An 18,191-nucleotide genomic window follows, 5' to 3' on the forward strand; every position below is an offset into this window, starting at 1 on the left:
AGTCCCATGGTCTCGGGTAAAAATCAGTACAGACAGTGAAAAGACTGATGAACAAGGCAAAAGGCAGTGGAATGGACTTCTACCAGAGCATGCTAGTATACCACACAACGCCGCTTGAGTGTGGTGTGTCACCAGCACAAATCCTTATGGGACAAAGGCTAAGATCAAACTTACCCATTCAGGAGAACCTCCTAAAAACAAAAGAGGGGGAGAAAGTGATGTTCAAAAAAACAACAGAATGAAAAGCAAAAGTATTACTTTGACAGAGAAACAAAAAACCTACCAGAACTCTACACTGGTGACCAAGTAAGGCTAAAAGACAAAACAAACTTATGGAGTCCGAAGGGAACTGTTCTTAGTGAAGTCCAACCAAGATTATACACCACTCAGACAAATGAAGGTGCTGTTCTGTGAAGAAATCGTCAAGATCTTCAAATGGGACAAGACACAGTAGATGGAAAGACAATACTGCTGAATAACCTGAATACACAGCTGAGAAGACATCATCTGAGGCAACAACTCAGATTCAAGGTCAATCAATTAGGAGATCATCAAGACACGTGAATCCTCATAAGAGGCTCATTGAGCAAATTTAAAGACTCCTGTTATAGAATGAAGTAGTGCCATCTTATTCACACTTCAAGTTTTAGTGTATGTAAATGTGAATATACAAAACAAATTTTAAAAATGTTAACAATGTTGATGATAATAATGAAAATATAAGTTCTTGGTGTTAAAGTTAAAATTGCAGAGCTATACAAAGAAAACATGTTAGTTAAAAGTAAGTATTTTTGCTTTAAGAAAGAGAGATGTAATGATAGTGATCATGTTTGCATGGCCACTAGCAAGGGCTTGATTATAGTTCCTGTTTGATTGGACTTGGCTGCCATCAGGGGGTTGACACATAGACAGTTTGTTGTCTGTAATGGAGGCTTGCAGCCTCATGGTGCTGTTTACATCAACTTTAAAGTAAAGAACCTTTTCCTTTATCCATGTGTTGTCTAAGAACTCACACTTATGAATACAAGTGATTTGCATTCGATTCATACTTGTTTTTTAATTCTCCAGCCACAGGGCCTTTCACATCTTCAGTGTCTTTATCTGTTAAAATCTCAGCCTATACATGCTAATTTCTGTAACTTAAAGGGCCTCAACTCTTTCCATTTATGCTAGCTGACCTCCAGAGTGTTTAGATAATTTTTCTTTAGTTATCTGTTGTCAACAGTTGGGACCATCTAATAGTTTCCAAACTCATCTGTTCCACTCCTTGCTCTTGTTTAACTTGCACTGCAAGGAGTTTTGTTATTAAAACCAAGAACAGTTTTGATTTCTTATCTTCTAAGGAGCATCTGTTAACTTCTGTCTTGTCCAGTGCAATTTTTTTGGTCATTTTTCCAGCATCAAGCAAATGTGCAATTATTTTCCAAATTCCTCTCCATTTGTTCCTGACCTTTACATGTTTGCCTCATTCAGTTTTAGTCTCCATAACATGATCCATATTTAATAGCTATATATTCCTAAATAATAAAGGATATACAATTTTTTTGTCTTCTGGCAAGCCATCCTTCCATCACTCTGTGTGGGGTAATAGGCTCCAGATGAGACCCTTGTTTGTGCATCAATGGAAGAAACAGCAGTGTTGTGTCAGTGAATCTCACCATTTTCAGGACAAAACATTCCACCAGGGCTGTGGACAACTTCCCTTTGGTTTACTTCTGAATCAAAAATGGGTGGCAGAGTGTCAAAGCCATTCAGATGTATTTAAGTGTTCTATGCAGAATTTCCACCATTCTTCCTATTTCCCATCCTGATTGGGGAGGAAGATTGGCAGAAATCCAAGAGAATGGCCACAAAAGTCTGTAATCCACCAGAATAACACCAGGAGATTGGGGGACCCATTGCAGACAGTGATCCAAATCCAAGCTAGCAGATGACAGTCATAGTTCCCTCTGACCAGAAAACCACAAAGCATGGGCAAAACAATCTGTGTGGCTGGTTTTACATGCCCAAAATAACAGGATCCTTAAAGATTTTGCAGAGATTTTATTTTGTTGCAGTGTGCATTTTGGTCTCGAAATGAGTAAATACTCTTTAATCAATATTGTTGGCTTTGATTTATAAACTGCAATAGCTAAGACCAGAACATGTCCTTGAAAAGTCTGCTGAATAAGGAATAAACAAGGAAGATGAAATTTAGTTTCTCATGCTTCTGATGCAACCATTGGTGGAATCTCATACTAATCTCGTGCCGCATTGAAACCCACTTAGTCTGTACTGACCATCAAGCATGGATTTACTCGTCCCTACATTCCATTGATGTTTCCCAGTTTCTGCAACTTGCGTGCACACCAAGGATGACTTACAATGGCCAAATAAACCTTCTATAGCTGAATGGGGGAGGAAACTAGAACTGCAGAAGAGATCCTTGTGGTCACAGGGAAAATGTGCAAACTCCATGCAGAGAGTACCCAAGAGCAGGATTTAACCCACCTTAATGGAACTGTGAAGCAGCAGCTCTGCTGGCTGCAACACCGTCTCATCCAATAGGGGTAGCATGGTTAGCATAGTGGCGGCACAGTTAGCGTAAGGGCGTTTCAGTTACTGCAGCAGTTAGTAGAATGCTGTTACAGTGCCAGCAATGTGGACTCCACTCTGAGCTATTGAAGGTTTTTTTCCTAGGAGTTGTACTTCACAGGTAAGCTAAAAATAAAACTGGAGGAGTTTTAGATATTTCAAAAGGAGGCATAAGTCATCTTAATAAGATGATAGCTTAATAATTTCAGTGCAAGTGGGACTTGTCCAATATTTAAATCTTTATATAAACTGGGAAAAAGTCTCTACATAGTGACTAAGATGTATGATTACTGTCAATGGGTCTGGACTCCAAGGAACAAATTAACTTCAATCCAAAGCGCTGGCTCTCGTAGGTAATCCCAATGCAATGCAGTATTTATTCAGCTTGGCAGTTAGGTCATGGGCTAATAACAGGTTTGTTTATATTGTCTCTTAGGATACTTCATTTGATCTGTTCACATACAATAACAAGTGTTTGAAAGTATAATCTGACTCATGTAAACATCAACAAATCAGTTATGACTTGGAAAGAGTTTTGAAAGTTTCTAATGAATCTCATACTTGGATACATTGAAGTTTCAGATACTGGTTCTTTGCCTTTTTCCGGCATCTGCAGTCTTTTTTGTTTTCCATCTTCCAATTTAGCTAGGAATCCTGGTAAGACACAAGACTTGGGAGCAGAATTAAGCTATTTCAGCCCATTGAATCTGCTCTGCCATTCAAATCATGACTGATGTGTTTTCCTTTCAACCTCAATCTCCCCAGAACCTTTGATTCCCTTACTAATCAAGAACCTATCAAACTCCACTTTAAATATACCCACAGGCATCTGTGGCAATGCATCGCACAGATAAACATGACAGAAGCCAAGATTCATCAGCTTTTTATCAAATAGCAAGTGCATTTTGTGTACAACAGTATAGATGTTCATTTCTGTTCGACTAAATTTGCCTGTAATATGAAATATAATTAGGGATTTCTTTCCGTAATTGGAAAGTTACTTGCTTGGATTTTTGACTCAGTTTTGATGTGTTTAATGGAAATGGGTGTAAAGTACTGCCTACACTGTTCATCCATGAAACTGCAGTCCATCTCTGATTATCCAAAATTGGATTCTATGAAATCCTCATTTATCTGAAAAAAAAATTAAATTTTGGATAAATGACGATATCCAAAACAAATCAGCAATCTTCATTTATCAAAATTTTTGATAAATGAAGTTGGAAAAAAAAATTAACTCGACATGAAATTAGAATGACAATTGTCTTAGTTTCAGGTAACTCCCTCCCCTCTCTCTCTTTCCATTTCTTCTTTACATTTCCCTATTGACTTTTCTCTCCAACTCACCTTCTCAAACTGCATGCTGCTGTCTCCCAGTTGCAAGTGGTTAAAAGAATCCCTTGTCCCGGCGTCATCAAGGAGAGCGGCCTCCTAGCAGAAGCGGGACCTCAGGCTCAGTGGCGTTCCCTTCCTCCTCTCCCCTTCCTTCACTCCCTCTCCCTTCCTTTCCTCTCTTCCCTTCCTCCTTGGCACAATGGAGCTCCCTATGCCAAACCCTCCCCTCTGCCTACTCTGACATGCACACTGGGCTCCCCAGTGCGTGCGCGCAGTAGGCTGAGGGGAGGATTTGGAGTTTGGACTCGGGAGTCAGGAGCTTGAGTGACCAGGGAGACAGGAGCCTGCTGACTCACCAGTGGGTATTCCACTGGCCCGGGAAGCCTCCCCAGGGATCAGCAGCAGCGGTTGGTTGGTCTTGGTGATTGGCAGTGGCGTTGTCGCCAGCATTTTTTTTTTGGGTGGGAATTAAACATTTTAATGCTTAAAAAACCTTCCCTTGTTGTTTCTTGTTTAAACATTGATACAAGTGATTTGCAGTTGCTACTGGGCTGCTTTTATATATAAAAAAAATGACAAGTTCTCTGGGGGGAATAAAAACATTTAAGCCTGGGTCCCGCCCATTTAGAATATTGGAGTAGTACTATATTCTAAACAAGGTAGGATAGGTTTGTTACTTTGTAATTCATCTGGTTTGTAGATGAGACCCATTCTGGCCACCCTACATTTACTTTTACTAGTTCCTACCATCGTGCAGGACCTCCTCTTTGAGCAGAGAGTTGGCACTTGTGTCTTCGGTTGGAGGGAAGTACAGAGCAGGAACTTCTGAGCTGTTCTGAGAACCACAAACCTGCAGAAAGCCTGGTTACACTCCGTTCAGATCCAAAGTTTGAGGTTTCATGATGATTCTGCAGGTTGGGGTATTAACTTCCTCAAAGTACAGAGGTAAGAGAATAGGAGGATAGGCAGCTATTCCTCACACAGTAGTGAAGCCAAGTAATGTTGCAATCTATTAATTAATCGTAGCTCCTTCACAAGAAAGACTCCTACCAGAGTCCAGATGTATACCTGGATCAATCCAGATCCCACACTCTCTTCCTATTCTACCACAGGGATCCTAAATTTCTTTACCCGTCCTCAATGACAGTGGCTCAAATCTCATTCAGTATTATCACCATATCCTTGGTTTTGTTGCCGCCACCTTCTTAATCATAGTTAGGAACATCTCTGATCAATCCTTTGTATCATTCCCCATCACTATCCCCATTCTCACTCCAAAACCCATTTCCTTCAAAAGAGGCCATTTGGTCCATCAGATTCATGCTGGATCCCAGGGGAGAAAGCCCTGAAGTTCCATTCCTTTGACCGATATCCAAGGGGTGCAGGTATATTTTAGTTTTAGAGATGCAGTACATTAACAGGTCCTTTCTGCCATCCAAATACATCAATTAACCTACAAACCCATACATTTTTGGAGGGTGGGCGGAAACTGGAGCACTTGGTGAAAAGTCACATAGGTCATGGGGAGAACATACAAACTCCTTACAGGTAACATTGGATTTGAACCCGTCATTAATGCTGAAATAGTATTATGCTAACTGCTGCGATAACCATGCCACCCATATGACTGAATATGTGAATGGCTTCACCATTCCCTCCATGAAAACACTTTAGAACCTTATCCTCAACCACCAAACCTTGTTTGCTAGGATTATCCTGAATTCATTACTGGGACCATTCTGAAATACAAAAATAACCTCAGGTTCTTTGTGAGTCATCTCCCTATCTGCTCCTCTCCCAGTTCCTCAACTTCCAATAACAATTGCAAAGAGACAGTTCTCTCATTAAGAACAGTCATTTCTTCTTTCCTCCTTTCAACTATTCTCTTGGACCTTGCACCAAACTCCTTTTTTCCCCACACATCATCTTCCTCTCCTTTGACCCTATTCACTGACACCAACTTTCCCATGTTAGCTGATATTGCGAACTGAACTGACAGCTCATGCAGTATTTGACCTGATGATACCACATCTTCTACCACCTACATTGCTCATTTTGTTCAAAACCCATGTGTGACACTTGCTATCTCCGGATTTGACTATTCCAGTGCTTGCCCTCCATGATATTGCTCCCTGTTGCTAAACTGACATTAAAAAATGATGCAAAGAGCAGACGGGTGGGATTGACTAAGAACAGGCATGGACCTGATGGATTGAATAAGCCCTTTTTGTGCTGTAACAATTTTCTGCTTCTAATTCCATAACCCTGTTCACTTATCATTCCTGCACTTACTGACAGTATCACCCAGTTTTAAATGTCTTTGTTTCAAATTTCTCCCATTGTTTGCAAATCCCCTTATGGTCCAACCCCACTCTAAAACCATGGAGATAAGTTGCAAACACTGTTATCAGGTGAGTGAGTTGGAGCCATTGGAGAGTGAGAAAACACACAAAATGACGAGGGAGGACATGTCTTCCATTCCCAGAGGGATAAAATGGTAGTGGTAGGTGGGGTGGGGAAAAGCAAATAAACAGAACCAATGTCACATATGGATGACTTTTTAAAATAATTTTATTTAATATAAAACCACTTAACAAACATATAACAATATTTCAAACTTAATCCAAATATGTGGTAATTTGTACATTAAAAAAAGGAAAAAATAAAAGAAAGAAAAACCTGCTCTAAATCCCCACTCCGCCCCCCCCAAGACAGATGACTTGATAGAAACAAAAGCAAGATATCTCAAATTTTATGTCGGCTATCCCATGTAAATGACCACCTTTAATAATTAAATCATCACATGCCGAAACTCGACACTGATATTTTTCTTTAATTGACCTTGCTAGTTTTTCCACCTCTTTAAAACCTACCAATATTTTAAAAGCTTTTAGTCATCCATCCAGATGTGGTTCAAGGCCAAATATTATCCATAACACTCCTGGAAGTGACTTTGCATGTCTTGCTACATGAAAGGTACCAAATAAATATCTATTACATTTTTGCACAACTGTGAAAAAAGAAGACTGGTAGTGAGAAGAGTGCATGTATTGTGCAAAATGGATCTTGTTATTGAAGGAACCAGCATTCAGATTAAAGAATGGCAGTTTTAAGACTTGTGCATCAGTAATACATCAATGTGACAACAAGAGCCAGCTGGTAACCAGAAGGTGTAATAAATTGTCTCAAATGTTCACTGAGCATTTGTTCATTTTAAAATGTGAGGAACACGGTATATTTGTTTTCGTTAAGTTGTAGTGTTCCTTTGAATACCCTGAATGCACTTCCCTTCAATCAATTGTAACAGGAAGCTGCAGATCAGAAGAATGTAACATTTCCATCCAATTTGTGATCAATTAGCTAAACTATAGAGCTCCAAACTAAATGTTCAACCAGCCAACTGTTAATTTCTACCAAGTTTTCTTTGAAAACACATCCAGTTCACAGTGTCATAACTGTGCCAAGCACTCAAAGCTCTAATTCATTACGATGTGGTCAATATATGCAAGCTTTATGTTCATCCATTTAGTTTATCATAATTAAGTAATCCATCACACTCTAAGTGATCTTCCTAATAGAATAACAATTCAGTCTCAGTGTAACATTGTGCAGAGACCCCAGAGGTTAACACAGTTGGTATTTGGTAAAGAGTGAGTTATGTTTGGCATTACTAATTCCTCCACTGTAAACCCTGCCATAGCTTACTGTGCTATTACATTAACCGTGAGAGCATTGGCATCTGTGGCAATTAGCCCACACTGAATTAGCATAGGGCAATAACATGAATGTGAAAATTAGTTAAAATAAATCACTATTTAACTATGGTGAGCATTCACATCTCTCAGCTTCATTAGTGATCAAATTGACTCAAAGGTAAAATAATTAAAATTACATGATATAGTATCAGATATTAATATCTTAATAAACCAACTTAATTGTGAGTGTTTGATTAAAAACACAAAACTGGTCAGGCAGCAGTATATATTTGTGCAGTATTCTCCTTATATTTCCTGATCCTCATCCTCAATGTCCTACTGAATCTGAGACAAATTCTTGCTAAAAGATTGGCTTTTACGATTTCCAGAACCCAATGCTGTTTGATGCTGCTGCAATGTGTTGTTTCTGAGATTCAGTGCAGTGGTGTATTGTGCAGTGATACGTCAAAGGTTTCACTTGCCTGGGGCTGGCACACAACCATCTATGTGCTTTCTGCTATCAGCTCTAAAAATTAGATTTCTTTTCCCAGCACTGTTTATGCAAACATCGAATATATATGTATTGGTCCTAAAATAATGGAGATATATTAGTCAGATGCAATCTCCTGCTTATTGTTAATTTGTAGCCTTCCATGAGATTTTTTTTTAAGATTCAGTGTTTTAATCCAATTCATGCCCTTTATTTTGTTTTTGTTTCACACGGTCCCTTTAGAATGCATTTTGAGGTTGTAAGTTGGCTCTAGAATTATGTTTTTACTATTTAATGTCAGTGACTATAACCAGGAAAACACCCCATTTACTGCATATTTTATAATTGTGACATGGTTTTAAATGAGATGGTTAAACATTTCCACAGATTAAACCTGTTTCAGCCACAATCATTGTGTTATACACACAAATTAACGAGTGAAAAGAAAATTAAGGAAGGAAACTTGGCAGTCCTAGTTCAATGAGCCGAGCTAGTTTCCGTTCCAGCTTGGAGTTGGTGAATTGTTTGTCTGCCTGTATCCCATTTTGGCAAATGTGCAGGGAAGGGAGAAATTGGCAGGGACACCAATGCCATACTCATTTCTCGACTATGATGAGCACTTGGTGCAGGCATCTGAGTTTCAAATGATCATATACAAAATTATCCTTGTGGGACTGGAAAAGCTGAAGTGAAAATATGATTGCCTTGAAATCTTCAACCTGGGTTGGTTGTGTTAAATATGTTGTTACAGAGTGACAGCGCCTAGTCTTCTTTCTGCAAAATGTAATAGAATTGAATGGTTTGAGGTAGATTATAAGGTGCCGATGATAGCATTTAATAGGGATGTGTGACGATATATTTGAACAAATTAAATTGACCCAAGGAGAGCTGCATGACAAATTAAAATCACTATCTCCTAATCCTTATTATACAGTATGATCACACTCAATAAAATATTGGTAGATGTGTAATAGTGACCTCTAAACCGTCTTCTACAAGCATACAATAGCTGTCTTTATGACCTGATGCAGGTTATTCCATACTGCAGTCGATTATGGAGAAAGCAGGGCAGAATGGCTGGCAAGTGAGTGCAATCTGTATTGAGAATTTCAATGATGTTAGCTACCGACGACTTTTGGAAGACCTGGAACGGAAGCAAGAAAAGAGATTTGTGGTGGATTGCGAAGTCGAGAGACTCCACAACATTATGGAACAGGTAATGCTATGGATTTCAATCAAATATTAGCAATTCATTCCTCAGCTCAGTCCATCATTTTGTCATAGAAATGCTTACTGTGGGGAAAAATGTGTAGTTGGAAAGCTGATCACACCTTTCCTTCAGCAAGTCCTTGATACTAATAGGCACCTCTGAAATTGCAGTGGGACTTCAGCATCAAAATCAAAGCTAAAATAAGATTAGGATTGATCACTTCATTCTTAAAATATTGTGGCGTGATACAGAACAAAGAATGTTCATACTTTGAAAATTGAAAAGGTCACCACATATCTGCAGAACCTGAAGGATGGAGGTGTGACGTTATCTTTCAATTTGCTGAGTGTCCATCCTTGAATATCAATTCCAGCTTTGTTCAATTTAAAGTATCCCCTCCCATCTTAAGCAATGTTAGAATAGCTATTTTCTTATTGAATAACATATGCATTGTTTTGAAAGCATTCTGCTTTCTGCCAAGGCACATCTGACAGGTTGCTGTCATACATTTATCTGGAATCCTTTGACCACTGGTACAAATAAAACCGATGACATTGATAATCTGATTACAACAACAGTGAACATAATTTATTTGCAAACTTGTTAGACTGGGACCTAGCTTATGCCAAAGCATTCAGACTTTGGGATACTTTGCACAGAACTGCAATGCTGAAGTAACAATCTAAATAAAATAATTTCCAATCACAGTGGAACTTACCTGCTCATTTTCATTAACTTTGAGCCAATGACAGATATCAGAATTATTTTGAATCAACTAATTTTTATCAAAAAAAATATGCAGGTAAAATAGTTTAGGTAATGATGTAAAACAGATAGGATTGATAGATTTTTCTTAACAGAACACTGAACCTTACAGAACAGCTCAGGCCCTTCAGCCCACGATGTTGAGCTGACTGATATAAACCTACTCAGCAATCTAAACCTTCCCTACTTAACACCCACAAGCCACTAATTATCTTGAATCCATGTGCCTGTCTAAGAGTCATTTAAATGTTTGTATTGTATCAAACTCCACCATCACTCTTGGCAATGCATTCCAGGCACCCACTACTCTCTGTGTGTACAAAAAAAATCTAAACTCTGACGTTTCCCCTAAACTTTCCTTCACAAGGGTTATACAGCTGACCTCTGATATTTGCCCTGGGAGCTGTCCATCTATCTTTGCCTCTCAATCTTGTAAAAGTCCATGAATAAAGTCACCTCTCGTCCTTCTTCACTCCAAAGAGTAAAGGCTAAGCTCTAGGCACATTTTCCAATCCAGGCAACATCCTACCAAATCTCCTGCAGCCTTTCCAAAGTTTCCAAAGCTCCCCAAAGTCGAGGTGAGGCCAGGAATTCTGTGGGTCTGCCAGTGGGGCAAAAGGGAGGTGGGCCAAAACTAGACAAAAACTCAGTGTCAGTGGATGACAGAGTTTATTGTCATTTAAAGCTGGTACACGGTACACAGTTAAAAATGAAATTACGACCTCCAGATATCATAATGAAAACCACATAACCATGATTACACATCAGACAACACAAGACGCCATTTCTGCTCCAGACAAAAGATTTTTTAAAACTACACGACTAAAACACACCTACACAAAACTACATAAGTCTTTTTTTAAAACTGTGCTAGCAATGCAGTAAAAGATGAAAAACTAGACAATCACATTTCAGAGACTTTGATTTTAAAGTCCAGTGGCTTTAAAAGAAGAACCGCCATGCAGTTCACAAACCCACCAGCTTTGGTAGAGAGACCCCCACAGCCTCCTCTCCGACCCCACCATCCACCGCAGGGCCCCGCACTCCAAGATGGCACATACTCCTGAACCTCCAGGCCAGGCACATGACATGGCCACTCCAGGCTCCTGGACACCTCCTCTGCAGAACAGCAAGCCAGGCATATGCTGCCCGCTCCGGACACCCCGACGCAGCTCCGCAGACTTGCCACGGTGTCTCCTTCTCAGCCACTGGCAGCGCCCGATGTCTGAAAGCCTCATCCCCACAGCAGAGGCCCAACCACAGCAGACCAGACCAGGCCATGCTGCTTCCACACCTTCACCTTACTTTGCAATTCTTCTCAACTTCCCATGTCCACAACGCTACTGTCTGATTTTCATCCTTAAAAAATTTAAGCATGGCACTCTGCTTAGACTGTTTCACAGTCTGGAGAGGCCACTGCAGCCATGCCACACCACCATCATCCCTTTCTCCAGGAGAGTGTTGAATTGGATGAGGACTGCTTCAACAGGATGGGAGAGAGGAAACCAATGTTGGTGGATGTGGATGGTCTTTGTGATGGAGAGGATCAGGAGTACCTGCTTACTTCAGGTTTGAAGCCAAGTAAAATCACGGTTATGCCAATCACAATACTACAAGGCAAGGGATTGTCAGAGGTAAAAGAATGGAATTTTTGATTGGGACTCTCCCCAGTATTTAAATGTAGGAAATGCTAATGCTTACAAGCCTGTATGTTGGGCTGACCATTGACAACATTGTCATTGGGCGATGTGGAAGGTGAGAGTTGTGGGGCCGAAGAATGCACTCTCTTAAGTAGACTGTGTCTGAAAGACATGGTATGTTGGTGAGGAAGAGCTTTGTGGGGAGGGCTTTGGAGAAATCTGGAACTCTTATTGTTTAATGCTATTATTGTTTAATTAACAGTGGAACCAAGCAAAGACACTCACATAAATTGGACAGTGAAGAGGTGTCGGAGGAGGGTGTTGTGATCAATTGTATAAAAGATTACAGAAAGTTTAAACATGATGAGAGGGGACTAATATGCCAAACAACTTTCTTTATTTCCCATTTCTAACAATGGATTGTTTGCTTCTCCTGAGAAGTTTGGCTATTTCATAGCACACTAATCTGTGAATTTTCCATAGCTTCCAATTCAGGTGTTTCATCTTGACTATTTTGAACTATTTAACAAACACAGCTTTTGGTAGGACTCTAGGAGAAATAAAATTCTTCAAGTTGCTGCTCTATTTGCAAAATAGGTGGAGACAGTGCAGAGGAGATTTATGAAAATGTTACCTGGGTTTGAGAATCTAGATTACAAAGAAAGATTGAGCAAATCAGGTCTTTATTCTTTGGAGCATAGAAGGTTGAGAGGGGGTTTTATAGATGGATTATGAGAGGAATAGTTAGTTAATGGCTTTTTCCATTGAGAGTAGGAGAGATTGAAACAAGAGGTCATGAGTTAAGGGGCAAAAGTTCAGAAGTAACATGAGGGGAACTTCTTTATGCAGAGAGTGGTGACTGTGTGGAATGAGCTACCGGGAGAAGTAGTGATGGCAGGTTCAATTTTGTCATTTAAGGAAAAATTGGATAGGTATATGGATGGGTGGGGAATGGAGGGTTATAGGCAGGGTGCAGAGAGGTGGGACTAGAGGAGAGTTATTGGTTTGGTGCATACTAGAAGGGCCAAAATGTCTTGTTTCTGTGCTGTAATTGTTATATGGTTATATGTTAGTAATTTGTTAGAAATACAGGAGGACAAGCAATGGGAATGCTTCCCAGTTTTCCTCATATTTATGGTTAGATGTGAGCACATTTCGCATTTTCAGTACTCTGAGACATCACAATATAACATTATACCTTCCATTTATAAACCTTTATCTCATTTTGTTAACTCAATTTATTTGTATATCATTGTAAACTTTTACTTTCTAATCACTGGTTTATAGATATATAGGTTACCTGCTAATATACAAGTCATAATATTGCCATTGCTAGAGTTGCAATGCAAATGGCTATGTTATGATGAACAAATTATATCTGAATACAGGAGTGAACATGAACATTAATGATTTTAAAATGACAACCTTCTATATTAGGTAATAATAGTTTTCAGCTCCCATCATATGAGCTGATAATAGCTATTAACATTAATTTTAAAAATCGGAGTCCATTAAACCTTGATGTAGGGGCTTGAAAATAATTGGTGCTCCTTTATTATATTACTGACGCTGTAAGCACTAAATCTATGAGCTCCATTTCGAAAGGCATGTGCCACATAAGCAGGAGACTGCAGATGCTGGAATCTGAAACCAAACACAATCTGCTGGAGGAACTCAAACAGCTCAAGTTGAGAATTAGTTGAAGAAAAATCAAGGGAGGCCTTGTTAGAGTAGCAGTTAGCAAAACTCTGTTACAGCACCAGCTATTGGGACTGGGGTTAGGATCCCACATTATTTGTAAGGAGTTTGTACGTTCGCCCCATGTCTGCGTGGGTTTTCCCCCGGGGGCTCCAGATTCCTCCCACCTTTCAAAATGTACTCGGGTTGTAGGTCATTTGGCTGTATTTGGGTGGCACGGGCTCGTGGGCCATAAAGGACTGTTACTGTGCTGTATGTCTAAATTTAAATAAAGAAAAGAATGGTAGATATTTCAAGGACTGAGAAAATTTAGTGCAAGAGCAATAAAAAGAGGACAGGGTGGGAGGGGTTGAAGGGGTCCCACACAGGATTGGCCAACCAGGGAGAAGTGAAATAATGATAGAAGATTAGCAGATTCCAGACAAAGGGAAAGAGAAGCAACAAAAAAATCAATGGGTCAGGTGGAGGAAGCTAAGGAAGTAAATGGCTACCACCATTCTCACCTATTCGACATCAAATCCAACACTGGCCTTCCAATCACCCACTCCACCCTTGATGACTAGTCTTCCTCTACCTCAGCCCTGTTTTGCTTCCCTCTCTCTCCCTTTGCCTGGCATCTGCTAATCTACCACCTCTGCCCATCATTTCGACAGCCTGGTTGGCCAATCCCATGCAGAGCCCTTGTATCTCTGTGAATATTGGGTGTTCTGTCACCTTAACTATGATCCCAATGAATGGCACAGCAGATACCAAGGACTAATGAGTCCACTCTTGTATCTTCTTGCTATATGCTTACAAGCACAAAAAGACTCAATCTTAACAAATCTGCCGTGCCTATTCAATGGTGAAACTTCAAAGATGGCATAAAATGGGTCTTATTGAAATGTAAATGCATATTAATACCATTGACTTGATTTTTTCCTTCCATTGACTTGATTTTTTCCTTCCATTGACTTGATTTTTTCCTTCCATTGACTTCTTGATGCCATCTCAGTTCTCATAGTTTACAGTAGAAAATGAATATGAATAGAAGTCAGAAAATTCTGGAAATATTCAGTATGTTAACTTCAGAGAGAGGCACAGAGTTAAAAGTTTCAGGAAGATGATATTTCACCCTAAATAATCTACATCAAAAAGGTCATCTGAAACTAACTACTTTATTGGAAACAGATGTTGCCTGATCTACATAGAACTTTACAGCACAGTACAGGCCCTTCGGCCTTCGATGTTGTGCCGCCCCATATATTCCTTTTTTTAAAAAAAAGCACTGAATCCTTCCTCCCTTGTAACTCCTTATTTTGTTTTCATTCATGTGCCTGTCTAAGAGTCTCTTAAATGTTCCTAATGTTTCAGCCTCCACCACCATCCCTGGCAAGGCATTCTAGGCACCCACAACTCTTTTTTAAAAAAAGCCACTCTTGATTTCTCCCTAACCTCCCTTCTCTTTGTACAGATGTCCTCTGGTGTTTGCTATTCCTTCCATGGGGAAAAAAGGCGCTAGCTGTCCACCCTTTCTGCATCTCTCAGAATCTTGTAGACCTCCATTAAGTCTCTTCTCATCCTTCTTTGCTCCAAAGAGAAAAGTCCCAGCTCTGCTAACCTTGCCTTATAAGATTTATTTTCCAATCCAGGCAACATCCTTTGCATCCTCTCCATAGCTTCCACATCCTTCCTATAAGAGATGATCAGAACTGAGCACAATACTCTGTGTGGTCTCACCAGAGATTTGTAGAGTTGCAACATGACCTCTCAACTCTTGAACTCAACCCCTCTATTAATAAAGCCCAACATTCCGACAAGCCTTCTTAATTATCCAATCAGCCTGCGCGGCAACCTTGAGAGGTATAGATTTTGGACCCCAAGTTCTCTCTGTTCTTCCACATTGTTAAGTATCCTACCATTAACCCTGTACTCTGCCTTCTGGTTTGACTTTTCAAAATGCATGACCTCACACTTATTGGGATTGAACTTCAACTCCTACCTTTTTGCCCAATTGTGCATCCTATCTTTATCCTTTTTGTAATCTGTTAAATACTTCCTGCATCTTCTATTCTATTGCAGATTTCCATCCTCTGCCATTTTTATGTTTTGGACTTCAGTTAAAATTCTAAGTTAATGTATCTGGAGTGGCCCCTTAGATGCGATAAGAGGTTGGGTCAAGCCCCAGTCAACACTTTCAAGTGAATGTGGAAGATCTTAAGGAGTTTCATGAAGAAGAACAGGAGAATATTCTTAACATACTGATCCCCAACCAAAGCTTTCTCGCCACTAGCTATTTAATAGGATATTTATGGCATTTTGTTGGCAGCAAGTTAATGCCAAAGGTACCTTATTTCTTCCCAGGTCCAGATGGGTTTCTCGGTATTCCAGCTTCTGGCTCAAGGGCCGGAAGGGCTTGCTACTGCTCTGTATCTCCAAATTAAAATTTAAATGTAAAAAAAATTAAATAGAATATCATGGCAATGTGCTAGTCTATGAATTGAGAAAATCTTTCACTAGATGTGTTGAATCAGGTGCTAGAAAGCAGATTCAACCAGGTTGACTTCTAGCAAAAAATGCGGTGTTCTCATAGAAACCTCCCCTGTATATTTCCAAACCCTCAGCCAATCATAATCCTTGTCCTTTTACCCCAATTAGAACGCTGAGCAACTTTCCAACAACAGCTGGTCACAATCGCCCTCAACGCCTCTTGCTAATTCTTGAAATCCTAATAAAAATAAAGAAGTGAGTGGAAGGTAAAGTGTTCAGTCATTTTAAATGTACAAGGTCTCTTCTGTAGCCAACGATGCTTTTGGCCTTACCTGAATTAGAATTTTGTAGTCCTGAAAATTTGAGAGAAACCGCTGTTAGTTGCCAAGGCACATTTGTTTAAATGTCATTCCAGGCTTGTAAAAATGTCAAGCCTTTAACTTCCTTACCTTTGACTAGTTTTCCATAGTTGTCTGTTTCTTGTCATTCTGGATTAGAATCCTGCACCTGAGCTCTGTTTAGCTTGAACAGTCCAACAAAGAATTAGACATGAAATTGGAAAAATGGTTGAGGTAGGTACTATTGCAATGTTTAAGAAACATTTAGATGGCTACGTGGATAGAATTGGTTTAGAGAGATATGGACCAAATGCAGTACTAGTGTGGCTGCGGCAATTTGTTCAGCATTGGCAAGTTGGGCCAAAGGGCCTGTTTCCACACTGTATGATTCTAAGACTTTAATAAGCAATTTGGATATCCATCCTTACATTTTTGTTTATCAAATGCTAATATTAACTTCTTACGCCTCTCACTAACCTCACTCATCCAACTATTCAATTTACAGTCCCAGTTGATCTGATTTTTCTTTGACCAATGACTGCTCAGTTGGTGAGGCATTCGATTATGTCCTTTGTAAAACTGACTCTCATTTAAGATATGGAATTAGTACAATCCAAGTAGGAATCTCTCTTGGTGCTGATCTTGCTGTCATTTTTAACTTGATTGACAAATTGGAGGACGAGGGGCACATGCCATGAAGCCATGACTGGAGGGAATCCCACATCTCCAGAAACTGCAGCTTGATGTATACCTTGGGAAATGCATCCTGATCACTCGCCCGACATCTTGGATATTCTCACTGGTTTAGTCAGTGGAAAAGTCCCAAATAGTTTTGTTTTTCCCTCTTGTTTACTTTTAAATTGTACATTGCCCTTTTGCAAGCTGCAAAGAAACCAGTGAATGCAGTTGTGGGACTGCATTATTGAGAACCATAGAACACTGTAGCACAGAAACAGGCCATCCAGACCATCTAGACTGTGCTAAACTATTATTCTGGCTAGTCCTAGTGACCTTCATCTGACCAGAGTGTTTCATATGCCTTCCATCTGTGTACCTACCCAAACTTTTCTTAAATGTCAAAATTGAGCCTGCACTTCATAGCTACTCACCCACAAAAAGATATTCATTGTCTCCATAATATTAAAAACTGTATTGTTTTGGCAGCTGTGATAAATGCATTATTCTTCATAGTCTCCGTTAATGTAGCATTTATAATCGTGTGCAACATTATCACAGAATGGTTCATCTTTCCTTTGTTTTTGTTTGGAACTCTGTTCACCTGACCCAGTATGTTTTGCATTCATTAGGAAATCACTGGAAATAACATCTGAATCTAACTAAAAGGGCTGCATATTAGCTACTGTATTGCTCACTCCCTCCCCCTGCAAAAAATAATCAACATTTTATTTCTGGATTCATTGGCAAGGAGTGGAATCAATGTTAACTGTAAAATAATAAGAGAATGTAATTAACAAAGCCATCGATGTTGCAGAATTGTGGGAATGACATTTCTAATCAGAAGACTGAGACTGATTTCAGTCATTGAAACATATGGAGCTGTTCTCATTTTCAGAAATGACACATGTTCAAATAGGTCTCTATTTTGTTCACAAGTACAAAGTGACTGACATTTGGAAGGTCTGTAATTAATCCAGCTGACATGACATTAATGGGATACAAAATAGATTTTTCAGTATTAATAAAACTGCTCATCTCATTCTATCTAAGGTACAGAGGTCAGAAGGGAAAATAATGGGCCTCTTTCACTAAAGCATCAAATAAATGTTCTTTGTTTACCTCTGAGGCCAGCAATGTGCCATGTAGATCTGGATGGTGCCTGTATTGTTATTCAGCACAGAAACAGGCCCTTCAGCCCATCATGTTCATTGCCAACCATCAAGTACTTATCAGCATCTGGTCTATAGCCTGCTATGACCGCTCTTCAACAGGGGTAATAATGGCACCTGCCCCAATGTG

At 39.6% G+C, this 18,191-nt stretch overlaps 1 protein-coding gene across 3 annotated transcripts in view; it reads left to right on the forward strand.

The window, feature by feature from the left end:
* Nucleotides 1-18,191, forward strand: part of LOC138739354 (glutamate receptor 4) — a 247,136-nt gene that overhangs the window by 63,808 nt on the left and 165,137 nt on the right. For all 3 annotated transcript variants that reach the window (XM_069891218.1, XM_069891219.1, XM_069891220.1), the window contains exon 4: nt 9,126-9,310. In XM_069891218.1, the coding sequence (XP_069747319.1) occupies nt 9,126-9,310 (185 nt within the window). The remainder of the gene's footprint in view (nt 1-9,125; nt 9,311-18,191) is intronic.

This window comes from Narcine bancroftii, chromosome 7 (genome assembly GCF_036971445.1).
Source record: "Narcine bancroftii isolate sNarBan1 chromosome 7, sNarBan1.hap1, whole genome shotgun sequence".
NCBI lineage: Eukaryota > Metazoa > Chordata > Chondrichthyes > Torpediniformes > Narcinidae > Narcine > Narcine bancroftii.